Consider the following 23,752-nt stretch of genomic DNA (forward strand, 5'->3'; position numbering starts at 1 on the left):
GTGATTCTGCTCCCGTCACTACTCCAAAAACGCCTTGCTCACTTCTGTTTCCCACTCCCGGTTTTACCAGATTTTGGCTGCTGCATCTTTTATGGCAGACTTTCCTTGCCATGCCCTTTGCCTCGCTCCTTTTCACCCCCTCTGACCACTCCTACACGCCCGCACCGCTCGTGGGGCGGCACCGGCAGCGCAGGCCCCGCCTGGGGCGCCCTCCCGGCCGCAGCGGGGCGGGCGCGGGCGGCGGTTCCGGCGGAAGGCGGCGGGGCCAGGCCGGGCCGGGCCGGGCGTGGGACGGTCGCCGCAGAGATGGTGCAGGAGCCGAGCCCGGGGCTGGTGGCCGAGCTGCTGCTGCGGGCGGGAGCGGCCGGCGCCATCCTGTGCCTCTGCTCCCGCGCCTTCGTCGAGTGAGTAGCGCCGGGCGCGCCCCCTGTCCCGGTGCCCGCGGCCGGGGAGGTCCCGCTGGGGACGGGCGGGAAGGGCCGCGCTGCTGCGGCCAGGGGATGCGGGCGGAGCTGGGGTTCGCGGGGCTGTGCACAAAAGCACCCCATATGTTTATCACTGGTGGGGGGCGTGGAAAAGGGTGAGAGGAGCCCCCAGACGCCGATCCCTGGGCCGGGGCTCAGCGCGCCCTGCCGCCTCCTTCGCGCTCCCCATCCGCAGGGCAGCAGCCGGCTCCTCAACGAGAGGAGGACCAGAAGATTAAATTCCGGAGTGTACCGCGTAGTGCAGCGTTTTCTGAGCGTCGCTCCTACGGACTTTCCCGTCAGGCTTTAATTAAAGGCCTTTTCCAGATGTTGTTACTTTTTATTTGTTTCGCGTGTCTGGAGTCACAGGGCAGCCCGTGTGGGAAGGGGCCTTGGGAAAGGTCCCTTGGTCCAGCCTTTCATGGGAGCGGAGCCTAGAAGAGGTTAAGTACCCCATCAAGTATCATCTTGAAACGTCCAGTGGTGGGGATTTTATTGCATCCCTGGGGAGGTTTTTTCCACTGAATGATTGCTTTTACTGAAAAAAAAAATCGTTTCAATGGTGACTTTCTGCATCTGTGTCTGTCTTTATTTTTACAGAGATCGAAAATTATATAAACTGGGATTAAAAGGATTTTATGTCAAAGATCACAATGACAGTACAGGTAAGCTAATACAATGTACTATGCAATGTGAGCTGCAGTCTCAAAATGAGTTATGTATGGTTATTTTAGTTATTCTTACCTCTGTGTTGTTTTTTGGTACTTTGGTTTTGGGGACAGAAGTGAATAATAACTTAAAACTTACATAGCTTTCAGGTTACCATAATATTGATGTAGAAGTTTGTGTCAAACCAAGTGCAGTGCTTATTCCTTGTAGGAGCAATGGGGGGTAGGACGGTCAGAACAGATAGAGATGAGAGATCTCCGAAGCCAGGTCTTGGAACTTAGGGTTTATTGCAAAGGGCCTGGGTGCAGGGCCCTGCTTGGAGCTGCCTGCCACAGCCTGGAGCAGGCCCCAAAGAGGAGCCCCAAAGAGGAGCCCTGAAAGAGAGAGAGAGAGAGCGAGAGGTAAAGAGAGAGGAAGAAAGAGTTACAATACCATAAATCTTCTTCTGTGCTAAATATTCTAATTTTCACTTGCCAGTCTAGTACAAGATACAAATCCTATAGCCTTTACATACAGCCTATAAGAATCATTGCATTACCGTACTGCGTTATATTTTAAACCCTAAAAACTAATCTTTGGACCCCTTCTGCCAAGCTAGTAGGGTCTGCTCTGACCCTTGGACCTGTCTGCAAGCAGAGGGTATTGTCTAATCAAAAGTGGATTAGCCAGCCATACTATTGTTCAGTAACTAAGGCTTGGTATCTCAAAGCTTGCTTTCATTTCTATCTCGCTTATAGTTTCCATATTCTCAAAGTCTTTTGCCAGGCAATCATATTTATATGGCTTTCCTGTTTCATCTTCCCCAACAATTCCTATCCAGATAAATTTTACCTGCTCACATAATATTCACCTGGTGCATGGAACAGATTATATCACACATCCCTGACCTAGTCTTAAATCGTAATTTCAACTTAATTCAATATTGATTGCATAATGGAGGGTCTGTGGATCCTAGATGTTTGTCTCTTCTGTCTCTACCCCAGCCTAGGGCATTAGCTGTTGCTAGTTAATCTGCTGAGTAAGAAGTAGAGAAGTGCAATAGCACTGATGGGGAAAATTATGATTCACACATATACAATGAATCATGTGAGGAGGACCAGAAAAATAAGTCTCTCACTTGGTGTGCTTGTAATCTAGGAATTGCCATGGTGTATACTCTAACAAATTCAACACCACTCCCCTACTCCATCTCTTGAATTCCTCATGTTTGCATATGTTGCAATTGTTTTGGTATTTTTTTTAATCATTGCTGTGTTGGTAGATCCAGCAGCATAATGTCTTGATTTGAAAGGAAGTCTGTGCAGAAATAGAAGCTGATAAATAATAGCACAGATTAGATTGAGGAAATGTGAGAGGAATGAAAGAAGGAGATTGTAAACTGTATTTTTGTACATGTATGAGTGATTTGTAGTGAGAATAATCAGTCAAGAATGGAATGGTCTCATGTTATGTGATAATTTGGCAGTAAATATATCCTAAACAACCAAACCAAAAACCTTGAATATTTCAGTATTGTCAACTTAGTCAGGAGCTTCTGATTTCATAATTTCCATCCATATTCAGCTCCTACTTTCTCAATATTTGTAATTTTATGTGCATATGTTTCTGCTTAACAATTTGATAAAAGTGCAAGCTTGCTGGGGAGGGCACAGTCAGGCAAAGAGAAGATTACAAAGGCTGTGTGAGTACTGCTCAGCAGTAGCCAAAACATTAGTGTGCTGTCCACACTGCTTCAGCCACAAATCCCAAACACAGTGACATAGAGACTGCCATGGAGAACTTAACTCCTTTCCAGACAGACCCAATCCAGTGCCTTGGCTGCTGAAGTTACATTTTGATTCCTACTGATAGTTATGCAGAAATTGAGCTGTTTGTGAGGAAGATTTTTAAATGTGAAAGACAGCATGAGAGGCAGTTCTGCTATCTTTTGTGTGCCATGCTGTGGCATTGAGGTGTCAGAACCAGATTATATTCATGAATATATCTTGATAACAGGGGAAGAACAAGCATCTGAGGAGGAGAGCCATTGTCCCAATGTGAGATTAAAGGTGGATACTAATCATGCCCTGGACCTGGAAGAAGTTGAATTAGACTCAGAAGCCGAGCTCATGAAGAGTATGGGATTACCTCTTCAGTTTGGTGGGCAGTCAGCCCACAGGGACTTTGTGGTAAATCTTTACTTGCTTTATTTGTTTCTGTTTGTGTAATGTTTCCAGACCTAGGGACATGCCTTGTTTCCAGACCTAGGGACATGCCTCCTCTCAGTTATTTCTGAGATGGCAGTTCATGGAAATGTATCAGAGCTGCCTTTAAGCTGCCTGCATTGCATCCTGATAAAAGCACACAGCACCTTGGTCTGTCCAGGTTGTAAAACCCCTCTGCCAGTTGGACTGAACAGGGTCAAGGCTGTGCTTTATGTGTCCATATCTATAGTGGTCTCATGACTAGGGAAACCTGATTTAAAACAGCTGTGATAAAGCTGATGCTGCACATCAGGACAGCTAGTACACTCCAGTCTGAGCACTTATTTTCACACTGTCTGCTTGAACCATTTTGCTTTTGATAGTAATGTAAACAGCTGGTTTTTCAAATCCCTCTTGCAGCTGATAAAGCCAGGCTGTTCCAAAAGGCAGGAAGGAGGCATTGATGCTTTTTTTCCAATAGGGAACATTTGGGTTTTAGAAGGGGCCTGAAGTTTTCACTGATGATGAAAAGACAGTGCAATATTCACACTGTCCATTCTATGGAATACAGACCTCCCTGACAGTGAGACAGAGCACTGCATGGTTCTGACCTAATTAATTTGTAAATAAATAGGAGAAACTTGTATGTAATTTTAATTGATAACTTGTAAATACACCATACAGGCATCCAAATTCAAGCCTGAAGTGCGTATACAATTTTTGTTGCTGTGTAGTAATATGCAAATAAGTTGAATGGGAAAATAATGCATTTTCTTATGAGATTACTACTAAGCATTGTGCTTTGGACTGTGTACAATAACATGAGGGATGTGGATGAAAGATCAATGTCAGTTCTTCAGTTTTAACTTCTGTATAGTGCACCTTACATTTTTGTCAGTGTAACAAAACTAAGGATTGCAGCTATTGGGGCATACATTCAGTCCTTTGTCCATGTAAGTTTTATCATCACAGGAAGCCCCTCTGAAACAAGTGGAGTTGTAATTGATGAAACCAACAAGTTACCTTAGTGTTCCTTTCAGGAACGGGTTTCTGTGTTCTGTTCCACCAGGTGACTGTAGTAGCTGAGTTTGTTGTAACAAGTGAAATGATTGTACTGTACAAATGAAAGGGCCACCTGTTTGGGCAGGAGGTTGTTGTTTCCTTGTTTCCTATTTCTGTTAGCCAAATTGGAAGATTAGATGGAAAAGATATTGCTCCCCTCTTTTGGGTCACTCTCTTCAAGACAAACAGAGATTCAGCTGCAGGATTTACAGAGTTTCTGAGTACAGAATGATTTTTTTGTGTGTGTGTACAGCATCCAAAATAGCAAGTATTAAACATTCTATGAGGTTGAACATTATGTTTGCTACCCTAATAAGACACTAAACAGTATTTGCTGATTGGGCAGATACCAGGTAAAAGTAAGGGTCAGCCACCACAGCTGCATAAAACAAAACCTTGATGTTACCAAGACAGTATTTTGCTGTTGAGCTCAACCTTCTCACCCTTCAATTCCTGACCAACTTCCCTTTAGGATTTAAAGCATTTCTTGTTAATGACTTTCCTTCTGAATCTTTGAGCTGCTCATGACTTCCCACTCAGCAGCCTCACTTCTGTCTATCATTCTGCTTTTTTGTATATGTGTGTTTCTACAGCTCATCCTCACACCTTCCTCAGAAGTGCCAGTTGAGGTTGTATAGCAGGGCCCTATCAGACCCAGAAACTCTACAGCCTTTTTGGGGAGAAAGCTAACAGCAGGGTTGCACTGAGAGGGAGGGTTCCAATGGAAACAGAAATGTGACTAGAGAGAGAACAAGGTTGTATATATGTTGTGGAATTCTAACTTTTCCATTATCTTTTAGGTAACAGAAAATTATAGAAAGAAAAATAATGTGAAGATTATGAAAAAGAAAAAGAAGAAGAAAAAAGAGTTAGAGCAAAAGCACGAGGATAAAATGGGGCAGGAGTGCCAGGACGAAGCTTGTGGTGGTTGTACCCAGTCTGTTTCTGGTGAGCTGGCCCTAGCTACGGAGCAGTGTGAGATGAGCAGCAAACCTCAAGCTGTAATTGAAGAGAACTGTGAAAGTTCAGAAAGCCTTGCAAGTGAGGCTTTACCCAGTGAACTTAAAGAAAAATGGGAGAAGTACTGGAACGAGTACGGAGAAGGCCTTCTTTGGCAAAGTTGGTTGGAAAAGCACCAAGAGGTGTCATCATCTGAAGGCATCATAGCCTCTGAGCCTTGGAGTAGTCCAGATACTAAGGAAGAATGGGAGCAGCATTATAGTGAACTGTACTGGTATTATTGGGAACAGTTTCAGTACTGGACAAGTCAAGGATGGACTACTGAGAACTCACATGGTGACAAAGTGGAAATTAATGGAATTACACAGGAGACTGGTTTTTCAGGAGAAATGGGCTTGGTTAGCCCAGGACCTGAGCACAGTGAAGTGCTGAGCTTGGAGCTGTCTCCCTCCAAGACCAGAAGTGAGGAAAGACTCCCTTCAAGTGCTGAGCTCCACAGTGAAATAATTTCTGGGATTTGTGATTTAAATCTGAATTTGGAGGAAGTGGAGCAGAGCAGTGCTGCTCTAACAGTAGCCCACAAAGATACTGAAGAGCAGAGTTCATCTGACAGTGGAAGCCAGAAGGAGCCCTGTGATGGAGGAAGCAGAAAAAGGAGAGCATCTTGTGAAAATAAGAGTGTTAGCCAGTCAGGTAATAGAAAATCAGAATTCTCTAGGTAGTTGTATATAAGAAACAAGGGCATGTCTGTATTATTTTTAAAAAGTCAATTAGGTATTTTGTGGAATGATTGCATACTCGATTCCTTTTTCTTCCCTCTGCTTCTTTGGATGATTTCCCCTCTCTAACCTGTATATTGAATGTGTTTTTCAGCCAGAAATGGTTTTAACAGAACATGTACTTCATAATTCTTCAAATGTACTACAGATATTGGTGAGAGATCCTTGTTAGTGCATATTTAATTATTTATCTTATTCTTGATACTGCAGCTGAGACTTAAGTCTGCTGCTAGAGACTTTGTAGGAGAGGAAAAAGCAGATGTAGTCCCAGCTTGGTCCTACAGTAGAGCAGGAATGGGAGAGATGAAAAGAGGATCTCCTTTTGAAAAAGAAATGAGAGGACTGTTTAAATCTTCCTTTTCTAAATCCGTGTGAATATCTTTGCATAGCTAATGAGATGGAAAACAAATTTTACACACAAGGTGAAACTGTTTCAAATTTTGTATCTTGCAGACATTTTATTTTTCATGGAGAGATGGGATAATTTGAAGTTGGTCCTTCGTAAGATTGTTAACACTACAGTGTAATACTGAAAACTTTATTAGTATGTTGTTCCTCAGACAAAGACAAGTAAAGATGTGTGTTTGGCACACACTAACTAGCTGTAGCTGCAGGGGTACTTTGGGGACAGGAAGGTAAGGATTTGATTTATGCAGAAGGAGAATTTCATGTATCTTTTTTTAGGTGTGAAGGAGTCATGTAGCTCGAATTCAAGTGAAAAAAAGCAGTTGCTGCTTCATGACCAAGATGAAGATGAGGATGAAGAGCCTCCTGAATACAGATGTGTCAAAGTCAAGAGAAGGCAAGTCATGAAATTTACATGAGCTTTTTTCTCATGCAGTCCAGCTCCAGGAGCCTTCTGATTTATACTAACTATACCTTTGATTGAGGATATGAGTTAAAATGTCAGTACAAAGCCACATAGTCTTCCATCACTGCTTATTGCTTTGCCTCACAACAAGCAGTAGATGTTTCCTCTCTTCCAGTGCTTGATGAAAACAATGTATGGCCTTGATGACTGTACAAGGTGATGGTGCTGTTCTTGTGCCACAGGAGTATACGAAATTGTTAAATTGCATAGGGCAGCTTGCTTATTTAGGTCTAATTAATGTAGACAATACCAGAACAACAGTAAATAATCTGTATTGTTTAACTGCATTGAATGCTGCCAGTAAAATGCTCAGAGCTGTGGCAGTCATAAAATGGGCAGTATCTGCCTTGTCACAGTTTTTTTTTTCTTTCTTCTCTAAAAATATATAGTCTCAAAGATGGTGAGATGGCTCTTCCTCTCTAATAAATTTGCAGACTCAAATGTGAAGGAGTGGGTGGAATTTTTACCTGCTAATCACGTAGCTGTGGTTTCATTCTAGTATTTGGCTGTTCTCACGGCATTAATAATATAGATTATAATGTAGGTAACATGATAGATGATGAAGGTAATCTGGAAATAGGGTGAGCAAACACTGTCTTCATCATGTAGGGTTTGCCATTAAGTATTTTAAGAGGTCATTCAGAATACTTGGAATATTATAACCCCAGTAGAAGGGCATATGTCCATAAAATTGGGTAGAAAAAACAAACCAACCCAAAAATCCATGCACAAGAATAGAGTGGTGTTATTTGCTTGGTTTGGTTTCAGCACTGTGTGAAGGAACTTACTTGAAACCCACATTTAAATGTTTTCAATTTGCAAGATTTTTAGCAGTATAGCTGTAAAATGATTGGTTTCTTCACAGTAAGTAACTTTGTCATCTGTGTTTTTTCCTAGCCATGAGCTGGACGTGGATGAGAACCCAGTAGAAGATCCCGAGGAAACCTGCTCTGTGTTGGGTTTCAAGTGTGGCACAGGACAAAAGTAATTACTTACAAGGAACTGTGGGGCTTTTCATAGCATGTCAGCCCTCTTGTTATTATGGAAATAAACCATTAATCTCCATTTCCTTTTTGTTAAACTTTTGAAGCTGAGTTCCAGAGTTAGTCTCTGGGAATCATTTATACAACTGAAAGTACCTTACATGCTAGACCTTAGTGTAAAACGTAATGTACTTTCAGTTGTATAAATGTGAAGTGGCTGGTCAGCTACTTAAATTAGAGCACAAAGGCTCTGACAATAAATGGTCCTCTCAGTTTGGAGTCCTGTGGGCTGAGATCATGATTTTTAGCTGTTTCATACTGGAATGAAGTTCCTTTATACTAGTGAAATATCATCATACTAGTAAAGTGTTGCCAGGCTTTGGCCAGTGAAATTTTTTTTTAGTTGTTTTTTTTTAATTGCATTTGCTAGAAGATAAAAGCAGCTGGTTTGGAGGTTCTTGACCTCCAAAGGTGGTCAAGAGGTCAAGGAGGTTCTTGACCTCCAAAGGTGAGCCACCAAAAAGATCTGTTATTTTTCTACTCAAGATTTTTTTTCATTTCCTATTCTTCAGGCTGGCCCGGAAAATTGTTTTCATCTAAAGTGATATAACTACTAGATAACTACTATATAACTAGAAAAAAAAATCTAAAACTAATTAGGTTAAATATTTTCAAATAAAAATTTTTAACACTTTCATGAAGGTACAATGTTTTGCAGCTCCACCCAGTGACCTATTTTAAATGGAGCAATAAAAAAATATTTAAGTCTTAAGTTATTTTTTTGCAAACATCAACATTCATGTTAAAGCTTCTAAACTGGAAATTAACCAACTAAGTCCTTATGTATGTATCTATCTGTGTATTTTCAGGTATGGTGGAATTCCAGATTTCACCCACCGAAGTGTGCAGTACTTGGAGAAAAAAGCAAAGCTCAAGTCCAAATTCTTGGATCTGCGTAAACCAAGGAAGAGCAAAAACACACACATCTTCTTTACAGAGGAATCTGAAATGACATGCAAAAAAAGCAAAACTTTGAAGAAGGTATGTTTAGTTGTTAACACTGTTGTAATTCATAGATTTATCTGCTACCTTAGCTGTTGTTGTATTATAAAAATGAAAACAAAATATTAATTGCCCAGAGTAGATGGCATTTTAAATGTCAGTCCACTGCTCCTTTTTTTCTTTTTTGTTTTCTCCCCCTCCTATCTGCCTCCCACCAATGTGAAGATTATTTAGATTAGGATGGCTATGGAAAGGCATTGGTAGACCTGTTGAGAGGATTGTAAGCTTAAATGGCCAAGCTATGTGAAAGTTACTCCTAACATCTGGGTGCACGTAGCTTTAGAGGTGTGTGTAGGTTTCTGTTGTTACTAAAAGTATCTTTGATTGTAAATTGCATGTGAAGCCAGTTGTTAATGCTGACATTTCAGCAGTAACAGAAAATCTTTATGTAGATTAGTGTATTTCATGGAACTCCATGTTTTTAGTAATTTTGAAAGGGTTTTGCTTGTACCTCTACCTGCATTTATTTTCATCTATAACTTTATGCTTTTTGTTTTTAAACTCAGAAATTGCTAAGAAGTAGAAATATTTGTTCACTGGAGATTTTACTTAGTTAAATCTTTCTGAATATCTGAGGGCACAGATTTTAATGTTATTTCACCTTCTGGGATGCTTGGCATTCCCCAAAACCCAAGTGCAAAGCACTGTTTTCTGGTGGTGGTGATGCCATATGTGTTTTATTGAGCTCCAGTCACATTGCTATAATTTCTGATTCATTTTTGATTTTGTACCTGGGGCCAATATAGTTTGAGGGCAGCTTTAATTATGTGAAGGAAAAAAAAGTTATGAATTTCCTCAGACTTCCAGGTAAGGAACTGCTCCAGGTCTAGAGCCATTCAGAGCAACAATAATGTAAAAAGGAGCATCTGCATGTGCCTTTGAGGAGTTTGGATTGGTGTCTGTGCCTTGGTTAGGAGCTTATGTCGAACTCTCTGCTGTGCAGCAGAACCCTTTACCACCTGCACCATTTGGTACATCTTGAAGGTGAGGCAACAAATGTGTGAAGGTAATTTTACCTATTTATGCTAAAAAACTCTTCCCTGAGAGGCAGAGTTATCTCTGAATGCAGATTAGAGAAAGATAGTTGTGAAGTAGTAGACTTGGTCACCTGGGCTGTGGCAAGTGTGACTATCTAGATATTACATGATAATTATTTACTGTATTTATCAGTTAATCTTTTTGTTGGTTGCTTGATTTTTTGTTTCTCTTTTGGAGGTAGCTGGCATCTAGTTCCCAAAGGCAACTTGTTTCCAAATATTTTTATGAGGGAGCATGGTTAAGGACTACTTGAATGTTTCAAGTCTGGATATTTTACTGTTTTCAAAATACACATGGTAGAGAGTGCCTGCAGTGGCAGGTGCTTTTGAACTGTAAAGATTTTAAGCTATGCTCTGGATAACAGATCATCATCTGATCATCTGTGATATTTTCCAATTGCAGGTGGAAATGTTCCTGAAGCAGATTAGTAAACCTGAGGAGGAAGACAGGTCCCAGACAGGCACCCCTCGGGGTAAAGCAGAGGCATCGTCTGTGAGCAGCAGCGACTCAGAGGGTCAGGAGGGCGTTGCTGCCACACGGAGTGCGACGCCGGATGCTGAAATCCAGGAGCCACCATCTCCCAGTGCAGCCTGCACAGAGCCTGGAGGGAGTAAGCTTGAGGGGGAGGTGCAAGACGCTGCGGCGAGTGGCTCCAATGAGCTGGGGACAGGGAGGCCTGAGCCTGGCGGTGGGCGGCAGCTTGTCCCTCTGGATATTCCTGATTATCTCCAGCCAGAGACGGAGGACATCAGCCAAGGTAAATCAGTTTCCTGCAAACTGATGAAATGAATTGGCAGTGGACTTGATACTGCCTTCTCAAGTTACTGTGTCATGCAGTACTTACTTATTTTGTTAATTCAATGGGATTCATTATGTCTAAGGGGTAACGAAAGCAATTGAGAGTTGTGCTAGTGGAATTAGCTTATTTCTGGAATGCCAGAATCCCAGGTCTTGTCTCTAATGGTGACAGTACTTCTTTATAGATGAACAGTCATTGTTTATCCTGACAGGGTCTAACAGGTTTGCAATTTGTACCTTTTTTACCCTCTGCAAGCATGAGGGTTATTAAACCTCAGGTAACTGCACAGACCATGAAGTTTTGGGTTCAAATGCACATTGCTGAGCACTAGGGAACATGTGTTGTTAAAATTATTTTATAGGATTTAAAAAAAATCAATATTATGCACTTTTCTATTTAACATGAAACAAAGGAAAGCAGGATTATTCAGGTTTTTACATAGAATTTAATCCTTCCTACGGTAGTTCAGTTATGTTAGATTCCTACTGTAAAACTCGTCTAGATTAGTTTTAATTCATTACTGATAAAAGGGCATTAAACTGGTTTCTGATCCACTTGTTTGCTCATTACATAGAGTTTATTGTCTCCAGTTGAAGATTCAGGCTCTTAAATAATGGGTGAACAGTGAGGATTTTTAGGACTGTGGCTAATCCCTTGAAATACAGGATGCTATTTTTTAATTTAAAGCCTCTAATCTTCATAATCTGGCAAACAGTAATAAAGAACATTTAGCAGTGTTTTTAAATCTTAACACTCACCTACCAATTACATTCTCTAGCCTACAAGAACAGTGACTGTTAACTTTTGCAGTGTCTTCCAGCTGTGGATGAAAACATTACTGCAAAGAAGAAGGAGACAAAAAGAAGGAGGAGGAAGAAAAATGCACAGAGAACTATACCTCCTGAGATTGCTGCTGATCCAGAGCTCGTCAAGTACTGGGCACAACGCTACCGGCTCTTCTCCCGGTTTGATGAGGGAATTAAACTAGACAGAGGTGGGTTCAGTACTAAGCATGCTGACTTGGTGATATATCCGAGGATTTATCCAAATCTGTGGTCCTTCTTGCAGTTTATTACTAATTTTCTTAAAAGAGGATCACTACTGAGTGTGTCTTTGCACCCATGGATAAATTCCTTCCCCCGCCTCCCAGCAGGCAGGTACCAGGCAGTCTTGGACTTCAGTGCTTTTTGTGTGGCACATCCCTGTCTGCATTAGTGCTTATATTTGCTGAAGATCTTGCTGGACCCAAATTACACTTTGTCAGGACTTGTTCAGAAACTCAGTGATATTTTTCTATTTCTGTACTTTATAAAATAATTTTGTGAAACTTCCAAGTATGCTGATGGATCTAGTTTCATTCTGTTTTGTTCTGACTTGCAGCAGTCACTTGCAAAGCGACTTTTTTCCATGTTTGCTTGCAAAACACTTCAAATCATAAATTAATAGGTAAAGGAGGAATTAGGATTTCCAGGTATTTTTTGTTGGTTGGGTTTGTAAGCCTTCAATTTCTAATGCTTTCCCTCATAAAGTTGCAGATTAATTGGCAGAGCAGACATGGTGACAAAGAAAATAAAATGGTGGATAAGAGAATATATTTCTGGTTTAATTTCCTACAGAGCATCATCACAATATATAAATTTTTCATAGCTGTGCTCGTGGACTTCTCCTTGATAAACCAGAATCCTCAGCACCAAGGTCAACAAAGCATGTATTGAGATTGAGGCATATCGGTTTCCTTCAGTGAGACTTTGTTTGCTTAGCAAATCTCTGGGCTGAGCAAAGTTTATCATCTTCAAAGTTGGTATTTCCTGGTGGAATGCACTAAGCCAAAATTCTTGGGATTAACACTAAACTTTCAGTTTTATGTGGGGCTTGGTTGTTTGTTTTTAATTTGGTGACCTTGAAATAAGAGGTTAAAATACATTTCTTCGCCTTCCTCTGCAGAGGGCTGGTTTTCTGTTACTCCTGAGAAAATAGCTGAGCATATTGCTGTCCGTGTCAGTGAGTCATTCAACTGCGACATCATAGTGGATGCGTTCTGTGGGGTTGGAGGAAATGCTATCCAGTTTGCACTGACCTCAAAAAGAGGTAAGTAGGTGTTGTAAACAGTGCATTAGTTTTGTTTCTTCAATCTTTTTTCTGACACTATTCAGGTATGTGCTCTGTTTGTTGATTTATTTTCTTTTTCAGTGCTTCTGTAGCAACAGCAGTTGTTTCACTTCATCAAACTCACAAAATGACCTCTCTGTTTTCAAAAGGGACCAATAAATCTGCTTTTCTATTTTAAGTCAGAGTCAGATTTGTGTTGTACTAGTCAACACTATTGTTGTGTGGCATAATATCTGGTCTGTCAGATACTGTGGAGATCACTGGTAAAAGTGGACTTCTGTCAAAGCTGCTGCTTTTCCCAATTCTTACTTGAAGTCTGTGTACTCAAAAAAACCAGGCTCTACATGAACAGTACTTAAAGCACTGAATGGAATCCCGTGCAGATTCTGCAGAACCAAGTGCACAAAAGTGATAATAACTTCATGTTAGTCTAATGCCAGCTAATGATATTGTAGGGAAATGTTGAGAGTATTTCCTGTATAAATATTTCCTGCTAGATACTCATACCGGTTCATCTATGATCAATGTTTGAGCGAGACAAATGGTAGTTTCTACTGCATTAAATTTGGCAGGCTATGATCCCATCTATACATCTCACTTGGCTTTTTGTATTTCCTGGCTCAATTTTAATTTCTGATATTATGTATTGATCTTGTATCATCCATCTCTCTTGGGCTGTGTTGGTTGGGGCTTTTTAAACTCAATTTTCAGAAGTATGGGGCCAGCCACAGATAAATGTCTGGTCCTTGATCCTTGCGTGGGGCTGTCACAGCAGCGGTGTCTGACCGCAGTGCCCCGCCCCTGCTCGGGCGCCATTCCCCCTTCCCATTAATGCCAGTGTTTGCTGTCTCTGGCGGGCAGTGATCGCCATCGACATCGATCCCAAGAAGCTGCAGCTGGCGCGGCACAACGCGGAGGTGTACGGCGTGGCCGAGCACATCGACTTCCTGTGCGGAGACTTCATGGCGCTGGCGGCCGGCCTGCGCGCCGACGTGGTGTTCCTCAGCCCACCCTGGGGGGGACCCGACTACGCCACTGCCGAGATCTTCGACATCCAAACCATGATCTGCCCAGATGGATATCCTTTCCAGGCTGTGCCTGCCTTGTGGTGGGCTTCTCTCTTTCCTCTCCTCCCTCTCCTGCCATGGGGTTTGCATGCCCAGTTGGCTGACTGTGGATGACACAGTCAGCAGCTGGAGTTCCAGATGCAAACCATTTGTTTAGTCCTCTTCACCACCTAAATTTAAATATTTTTATTTCTTATTACCAAATAAAACAGTAATGAGGTTTTCCTGAAAAAATCCATCAGTGAATTGAGTAGCTCTCAACTTAAAATGTTAATTCAGCAGTTTTAACTCCTTTAAATTATTTTATTAAAATACCCCATAGCAATCAAATAGCCATGTGGTGTGTGTATATATACATATATATATAGAGAGAGAGAGATAACTAATTGTGTGAACTATGACCTTGTTATTAATTCCACTTTTTAATTGATTCATGAAGGGGATATCTTATTTAAAATATCTTACTAAAACTGTTCTCAGTCAGCACCTGCCTGTGACTTGGGAAATCACACAAGAGTGCAAGCAAAATATTAACTCTTTGAATTAATATATAGAATTTCCTACTAGCTTGTTAACAGTGATACTGAGCACTCATTCATCTGGGAAGGTATTAACATAATAGTTTCATCATCTATGAAGTGTGGGGTTTCTTTTGTCACAGAATAATCTTAATTTGTCCCCTTTTTTGCTAAAATGTAACCATATTTGTAAGAAAATCTTCATATGCACGTGTGAGAGATTTCACAAAGTGGGTTAAAAAACAGTTGTAAGCTAAATATGCTAGCTACAACTACATTCAAATTTGTCAAATACTTCTTTGTAGTTCAGACAAATTTTCATGAAAAGTGAGTGTTGGGAGTTTTTTTCTGCTTTTAGGGCACTAATGGTGAAAGAGTTTCTGCATTTCAAAAGAGAATCCTGCCCACACACTCAAAAGATTAACTACAATTTAATTGCATAATAGCTGAAATTGAGACATACTTTCAAAATGAATCAATATAAAGAAACTTTTCCTTCCCCATTCTTATTTTTTTCCTTTACTGGCTTCTACATTTGAAATTTTCAGGCTCTCCAAGAAGATCACCAACAATATTGTGTATTTTCTGCCTCGGAATGCTGATATTAACCAGGTGTGTTACTGGATGAGGTCTTGGTGAATGAATAAAATGTTCAGCTGACTTAAAACATGAGTATTATAAACACATACATAAGACTTCAAGTCTGTTCAGCTGAATGTGGGGTATTTGGTGTTTTTAAATTTGACCCTTGTGTGAAGTGATTTCTGTGTTTGCAGTACTTTTGGTATATTTAGAAATAGGAGTATAAGATTATTTCCCTGGTTTTGGCGCTGTTTCTTCTTAAAGCAACAGAATGGGGTTTCTTGTAGAAGTTTCAAAGCCAATTGCCAGGCACATACATCATTATAAAAATATCAAACAATATATTTTAACCAGCTCTTACTGTCTGATAAGTTGGTTAGTTGGTGAGTCTCAAACTTCATGGCTGTCAGTTTATGAAGGAGTTGCAGGAAATCACAGCTGCAGTCACTGCTCTCAGGGTTGGTACCTTTGGTGTCCACACAAGTGTGTTGTTCCATATAGACTGCTTGCATTGAAGGGACGTGTGATAAACACAGAATTTGTGGCACTGATGTGGGGCTTTTTGTATTAGAGAATTTTGGTAGAAGTTTGGGGTTTTTTAAGCAGTTACATGACTAACAATTCCCCTGAGTGTTTGGTTTAGGTTCCTCTGTGTATTTTCTATGTTAATTATGTCTTGTAGCTTTTCAGAAAGAAGGAAGCGGTTCTCACCTGCAAGATGCCACAGGACTTCCCAGGACTTTTTCCTGCTCTTCCAAAAACTGCATCTGACTCAGAGTAGGCAGGGCATCAAGCCATATGGTGGCTTGTGGAATTGTTGCTGGCAAACAGCTGGCTTGAGAAAAAGGCTGAAATTCACATGTCCTGAGTATTAGCAGACTCTAAGCCCATGCTGTGCACAGAACCATTGCTTTGGCAGGTGATGATTCAATTCCTTTTTGCATTTCAGGCTGGTGAAATGTCAAAGTGGCTTATGAATCTTTGAACAGGGACCTTAATTTTAGAAAGAGTTTCTCTAATTATATTGCATCTTAACACTGCCTTTTGTCAAATATTTCATTCCCATGATGAAGAGTGACCTTAGAGAGTTTTCTGCTCTACTCATGAGCACTTTTTACTGGCTTTCTAAATGGCCAAAGGCATCTACATTTCAATTCTGTTTCCAGAAAAGCATGCAGGAATACTCCCCCCAGGGCTGTACCTTTTCCTTCAGAAGAGCTGGGCTCTTCTGGTTGATTGAGCCAGGTGTCCTGACATCTCTGTATCTGGTACAGTTGTCTCTGAATTATATTGATTACATCCATGGGTTTGGTTTAACACAGGTAGCTGCAGAGTAACAACTGTTGCTCAAAAACACGGCTCAGTTGTTAAAAGTTCATGGCTGAGGTCCTGGGTTCAGTTCAGTGCAGTGTTCCAGGCTATGGGCTGCTCTCAGGAAGGGAAATCAGCTCCTTATTCCTTTCTTTAGAAATAGTGTCAGTATAAGAACAACAACAAAAAAAAAAACCAAAACCAAAAGGTTGATGATCTGAGAGGGAGAAAGAGAATGTTAATCAAGCCCACTGTTTAATGAAGTGTCTTCATCCTGTGTGGACAAAGGTGTGTCAAACATGTTCCAAATGTGACCTTGGTGAATACTCTGGTCCACAGAAGACTGTTACAGGTTTGACTAACAAAATCTCCACCTGAATTTAAAAATGAATTTTTCTGGATTTATTGCCACTACACTTCTAGGGCTGTGAATTTCCAGCAAAATAAAAATTTTTAAAAATTAAAAAAAAAAAAAAAAAAAAAGCCCAGCAGTTAGAAACAACCTTGCAATAAAATTACTCTTTAACCATTAGTTAAGGTGGTTCGAATTTAGTGGAAAATGTGTAATTTTTATGGAAAATAGCTATCAGATCACTGTTAGATAGCAAATGTAAAATAGGGATATAGGGATCCTGCTGCTGGAGTGAAAGCAGGGTGATAGCTGACCTTGACCTAGCTGTGTCAGAGGTGTTCATTGCCTTATTGGTGGACAAGATATCCAGCCTTGTTCCACATGACTTTATTGCAAAAACAGCACTTACTGCTTCTGCTGGGACACCCACGTGTGTGTGGAGTTGGTGTTGTTGAGAGAAATGGAACTCTTGGAATTCCTTTAAAAAAATCAATGGAGTTTAGGTCTCAGAGAAGTGAACTTTTGTACTTCTGCCTCAAGAGGGAGCAGCAAACCAGTACAAGATGATTGGCTCATTTACAATAAATATAAAAACATTTCCCTGAATTGCATCAAGTCTCCTTGTTTACAAACATGTTAGAGAATTTGTAATGTGTGCGTAAAAAGGTCTGGTTTTAGGTTGAATTAATCTTTAACAATCTTCTTCCTAGCTAGGAACAATCAGGAATAATAATTATGTGTGTACACATACATTGAAAAATACGTATATTTATTAGTGCCTGTTATGTAGTTCATAAATGTAATTTATGAAGTGTTTATGAAGCTGTGCTCTGCCTCATTGGGCAGAGTGAGAAGTGTTCTGTTCAATTCCCTCTGGGAATTGAAGTCATCCCAGGTAGTCTAATCTCTTTCACAAACTCTTTTCTGTACCAGATAATGCTTCTGCATGTTAATATTTGCAGCAAATAAGGAGGAACCTGCAATTTGTTGCTGTAGGACCTTCTTGCTAATGGTGGAATCTGTTCTTTTCATCCCATTGTAGAAGTTGTACTCAGTTAGCGTTGGTCTCTCACTGGTGGTCACAGTGTTGTCAGGATGCATGATGGCTCCCCCCAATAAACTGGTGAGCCTGAAATGTTGGTGACCTGGTCTATTGTGAGACAGATAACCACATCAGCATCTTTAGCAGCCTAGCCAGATTTGGGAGATGGAGTAATGAGGAATTGGGAGTTCATTGCTTATCCTGCTTGTGCTTGGTTAGTGGCTCAGATACTGGATTGTGCCTTAGTGATCATTTCAAATGTTACCATGCTTTGAAGACAGGCATACTGCTGTTTGTGGTAGCTATGTCTCACAATTTTGTCAAATTGTGCTGCTGTTTGAGCTTTTGCTGTCCTAAATGTTGGTGTCTCAGACCTGGCTTATATTTCAAATACTGTCAGAATACAGGAATGGATTTTTGTTTCTTGTCTAGTTTAGAGTGGTTCTGTGAACTTAGAATTAAGCAAAGTGTTCTGGACCTTGATGGTCCTACAAAACATACACATTATGCTGGTACTTTTTTTTCTTGTCTTTTTTTCTACCTCATCTCCATCAATCACGTTGAGAAAATCTGGAGTTAGACACTGAGGCCTTTTTCTGTCTGCAATATACTGCCTGGATGAAAAAATGTGTTTCTGTGTTGCTGTGTTTCTGTTTGTGAAGGTCCAGTTGTTAAAAATGGCTGCTCAATGAAGGGAGAGTGAAGATGAGTAAAACCCATTTATTTATTTGAATTGTCTCTTTTAGCTGTGATGTTTTAAAATGGAGCCTAGCCAAATAGGACTTGCCAAGCAGAGTCATCTTTGTTTAGGAGTAAATAGAACAGCGAGCAAAGCAGGGAGTGAGAGGCCAGGAAATGGACAGAAGTTGATTTGATAGTATTTTTAAGATGCTTAGGTATTAGGGGAGTTGGCGGGTAAAATACCGTGGGTTGATGTGTTTTGGAGGCTGATAATTTCTAAGTGAATGTAATTGCATACACTTCAGCTGTGACTATTGTGTTAATAACAACAGCTTTTAAGCAGCCCACTTGACACTCATGTGTGTTCTCTGTCCTTGAAAAAGCCAGAAGTTACCCATGGCATACACCAAGCCAGAGTGATACTTCTGAACTTCAGTCTTCCTGAAGCTCATAATGCTTGCATACTGAATTATAATTTGCCTACACAAAGTAAGAAAAAAATAAATAAATGTCTGGCCTATTAAAGGGTGACAGCACCACTGTGATGGTGTCATTATTCACATGTATACCTGTACATTTTCAAAAATGCTGCCTGAGAGCATTTTATTTTATTATGTTCAGTGTAAAGAATACCATTTTCTTCTTTTTCAAGTGGGTTGGGTTTTGTTCCCCTTAGCTTTTAGGTTGGATACAGGGTGAGGGGATTCTTAATTTTAGTAGTATTCTGTAAAATTAACTGATTCACAGAGTCCTTGTGTGCCTCCATATCAAGTCAAAAAGCTTGTACTTGTCGTACCTCAGAGAAGTTTCTAGGATGGGAGGAAAAAATATGATAAATTTTTAGTCCACAGTTATATTAGTTGGTGGCTGGAACAGATGGGAAGTTACTTTACTGAAAGAGTTTCAGTATGATTAAAAAAACATAAAAAACCCCAAAGACCAGTAGGAAAACCTTCAAGATCAAAAGTACACTTGAAGAATGTAAGGGAAGTTTGCACCTCAAGCAACTCGTGCTCCTGAAATAATCTTCTGTGTTTGTTTCCCCTTTCATATTTTCATCTTTTCTGATGTCTCCTTTTCAAACCTGTTGGCTGCTTTTTTGATGTGTTTTGGCTGTGGCTGTGGACTCTTTTTAGCAGTAGTCACTGAACTGAGAGATGAAGGTGAGAGGTGAGAGGGATGCAGGGAGGGGTTAAATGAAGCTGCAACCTTTACCTCTGCCTAGGGACAGCAAAGGAAGCAATATCTGTCCACCCAGGTAATGTGGGTTTGGATTAAAGAATAAACCAGGGTAAGGAGAGTCGCCAGCAGGGAATCATTGTTTGTACACAGGAAAGTGCAAAATAAAGACATTTTGGACTAGTCAAGTTTTTAAAAAGTCTTTCTGTATTCACCATTGTAGTGCACTGCAAAAACAGGAGATGTTTGTCGATATCTCTAAAAATAGCTGAGCACCTTTGTTTTTCTCAAAGCATCGTTCCTCAATCTGCTGTTATTTTTAGAGGGTGTCCCTCTGCCAGGCCAGACCCTTCTGAAGTTTGGTGTGTGGCAGCCTTCCCTCACTACACTTGTCAGGGTTGACTGAGCCCTGCTGAGGAAAACTTGGCAACTCCTACGTAATTAAATTTGCAACCTCCAGCAATTTACAACTAAGCATTGTCACAGAGGATTTGCATTTCTCTCCTCTGTGTATCAGGTGGGTTAAAGAGCATACAGTACCAGATCTGTCCCAGCAGAGCTTATTCCCATGTGTTTATTTAATTGTTTTTTCACCTTTGGGTTTATCAAATACCTTTAGTCAAATTAATCATAGTTATCCTGGGTTTAACACTTAGACACCAGACACAACATATGTAAATTTTCAGCTGTCCCTTGGTGGACACCACCTGTCAGTGTAGGGGCATCTTGTTTTACTTGGCCTTCTAAGAGAAATGTTTAGTAAATACTAGTGTTTAATATCAATGTGTTAGTCATACTTAGATATGCTAGTGACACAAACCATGCCCAGAAAGTAGGAGTGCATAACCCCCAGATGCTAATTTCTGTATTCTTATACTGACTAATCCAATTAATATTTTAGAATACTTAAGACACATCAACTATAAAGTGCAAAGCCTCTTGATGCTTTTTTGGAAGGGACATTCCAGCTTCTGTTTGTAAAAAATTAAAAGTTAACATCTTCCTAGAAAAACTATGGATCAACCCACAATGATTTGTGGGATTTCAAGTAAGAACAGATAAGTTGTAAAATTAACATTCCTGATCACTTGCCAGTTTTAGATTCTTGTGCTATTTATAAGTCAGCCAGCCTCTGTTTTTTTACTTAAGTGGCAGGTTCCTCTCTGACAAGAACGCTGAGCGTTTTTTCCTTTCATCAGAAGTTGAAGGATGAAGAAACTGCTCACACTTTTTGTCTAAAAAAAAAAACAAAAAAAAGGGAGAAAATCAAAACAGAAAAGTAAATGCTTGATTTAGATAAGTGTGGCGGTTTTCTGGATAAGTCAATAAAGGTTCAATTTATAGTTTAAATTAATCTGTTATTTTCTCTTGATAGTAGGCTGGTTTTTTACTCATGATAAAATAGAGGAAGTTCAGCATGTTTATATTTAAACCTGCACTACAGAGTTAAGTCTCAAGGGGCTTTAGAAGTGTTAATAACACAGCTTGAACTCAAAGTTTCAGCTGCTAACATCATCTCGACTTAAAGATCAGTTAAAATCTACTGCAGGCTTGTAGACCCTGATAACTTTGCCTGGGAAGTTTCCCTGCATGGGGAACTATAGAAATAATTTTCCTGCAGCAGCCTGGAAGAGTGGCAGCACGGAGCAGAACTGGCTGTGGAGCATGGACCCCCCCCACAGGACACGTCCTCAGGGTCCAAAGTGGAGGGGGAGAAAAGCAGACAATGTTCAGTTTTGGTGTTTGTCCTTCTGACTGTGCAGTCTCTCCTGATGAGGAGTTGATGGCCTGTAAGCTGTTATCCCTCAGAGGCATCCTGAATAGGAAGAGGAGAAGGGAGAGTACTGCCTGCTCCTGTCCAAAATGCAAAGTCCTCTGTGAAATGGTGTCTGTCTGTAAATATTAAGCATTAAAGGTGTGCACTGGGCTCAGTCCAGCAGAGCCTGAATGATGAAATTCTCACTCCAGTGATCATAAACACAAAGCTGGGACCGGTGCTGCCTGGCAGGCTCCCCCAGCCTGCAGAGGCACTGCTGCCCCAGCCTTGCCCTCAGCACTGCCTGCAACTCCAGTGCATACAACAGCTTTTTCTTTAGCTGCAATAGCAACAACAATGAACCGTGACCTTTGTTGGTGAGTTTCTCTGTGTGTTTAGGGCTTGGTTTTGTTTGGGTTGTTCCCTTCCACCCTGCCACTCTTCAGTGCAACCTTTATGCTTCCTAATTCTAATTACTAAAATTGGTTTTACTCTTCCCCCAAAATTTGGGATGTGGCATCTTTCAAGCACAGCTTATAGGTTGCTTTTTGCTACACTGGCATTTCTCAAATGCCAAGTACCATGCAAACCAGAGTAGCATCTCTTGCCTCAGCACAGCATGTCAACTTCAGAATGTTTCTCTTTGGCTCTGAAATCCTCTTGTTTATGTGATTTGGGTAAGGAGGGTTTTTCAGTCACAAGCCACAAACAGCTTCTGTGAGTAAAAGGAGACATAAAAAGAGGATCAGAGGCATTATCTGCCAAGGAACATTTTCCACCAGTATTAACAGAGCAGAGATATTTTTTTCTGATTGTTTGTGCATTAGGTTTGGGGTTTTGCCTCTTTTCCTGTACATTGATTGGTTTATTTTTTGTTCTTTGTTTTTCAGGTGGCTTCCTTAGCAGGGCCAGGAGGGAAAGTTGAAATAGAACAAAATTTTCTCAATTTCAAACTGAAGACAATAACAGCTTATTTTGGTGACCTAATAAGGCATGACATCTCCTGAACTCCATGTGGATTCTTCCAAACCCATCGTCCCTAACTGCTGCCTTGCTTAAGCTTTTGTACAGCTGGCTAGTCAAAAATTACTTAAAGCCATTTTCCTCTTTAATTTTGCTTTACAGAAATTTGTTTGGTTGTACTGTCAATAAATGTTTTATAATAATTTTGACAAAACTGTAAATGTAGAAAAGCTGTGAATGTATGAAGAAAGCTCTTTATGAAATGCAGTCTTTTAAGGTTCAAGCCCAACCCTTGGAAGTGGGGTTCAGGATTTCTTTGTAACTCTTACATAGGCTACTTCTGTACTTGCTCTGGTTTTGAGCACCCAGAGGGTCAAGAAAAATAGCCTGAAAGCCACAGGAGCTGCTGTCTGTGCTTGAGAAGCAAAAGCATCTGAACATCAGGTGGAACTAGAGGGTCAGGTGCACCACAAGAGGTTAACCCCAGTCCCCCTCTCTCACTCCCTGCTCTCTGAGAAACCTTTTCAGGTTTTCTTTGCAAGATGAAAGTTCACACATTAATTCTAGTGAGTGCTCTGACTTGTGGCAGCTCAAAGAGACTGCTGGGTGTGTTTGTGTCTGGAGGTGGGACTCTATCCTCTGGGTATTGTCATTTTATTTTATTTTTTATCTCCCTGCCATTCCTCTTCATTGCAAAAATATTTTGAAGAAACCTTCTGCCTGGAGGTTTGTATCAGTAAGCAGAGGGGTTTCTGTCCCCCTTCTTTTCAAGGCCTTTGGAATCCTCACAGGCTTCAGGGCAGAAGTAAGCCAGCTTTTCCTGGTGAGGGGTCTCTGCTCCCACTTAGAGTTTGGAGGGAAGAGTGGCCTTTGTGCAGTTCTCCAAGTAGAAGAGGAGGCAGGTGAGAAATGCCTAGGGCATGGCTATGGTGCTCTCACTGAAATATTCTTACATTATGTCCCCAAGCTCAATTTTGAGTTGTTTTTGAGGGAAGAGTGTAGGAATAATAATTTCTAAGATAAATTAATGCTGCTTCTCCTCTGCTTTGAGTGCAGCAGGCTGCTGAAGGCAGCAGAAACTAAGCACTAAACCATGCATTAGTGCTATCCAAGAAAACAAGAATAACTGTAGAATAACCAAATAAGAGGATCTATTTTCCCCATTAAGGAATGAAGTCCAACTCTTCAAAACAGTTGAAGAGACCAAAATGTTTGTGTGTTTATGGATTGTTATGACTCAGTGTGAGTTTGCAGTGCAGTAAAATAGCCCTTGGGAGATAGCTGTTTTCTAGCTTTGCTGTCTTTCCAGATCCAGACAAGTG

The 23,752-nt window shown here is 40.7% G+C and overlaps 1 protein-coding gene across 1 annotated transcript; it reads left to right on the top strand.

The window, feature by feature from the left end:
* Positions 1-264: 264 nt before the first annotated feature.
* TGS1 (trimethylguanosine synthase 1) lies at positions 265-22,651 on the top strand. The gene is made up of 13 exons (XM_066563267.1): positions 265-404; positions 1,065-1,129; positions 3,129-3,301; positions 5,179-6,031; positions 6,802-6,919; positions 7,886-7,972; positions 8,841-9,012; positions 10,474-10,828; positions 11,691-11,864; positions 12,815-12,958; positions 13,841-14,057; positions 15,098-15,176; positions 22,358-22,651. Exons 1-13 carry the CDS (start codon positions 307-309, stop codon positions 22,472-22,474), a joined length of 2,652 nt encoding a protein of 883 aa, XP_066419364.1. The 5' UTR covers positions 265-306; the 3' UTR covers positions 22,475-22,651.
* Positions 22,652-23,752: the final 1,101 nt, after the last annotated feature.

This window comes from Molothrus aeneus, chromosome 1 (assembly GCF_037042795.1).
Source record: "Molothrus aeneus isolate 106 chromosome 1, BPBGC_Maene_1.0, whole genome shotgun sequence".
NCBI classification, from domain to species: Eukaryota; Metazoa; Chordata; class Aves; order Passeriformes; family Icteridae; genus Molothrus; species Molothrus aeneus.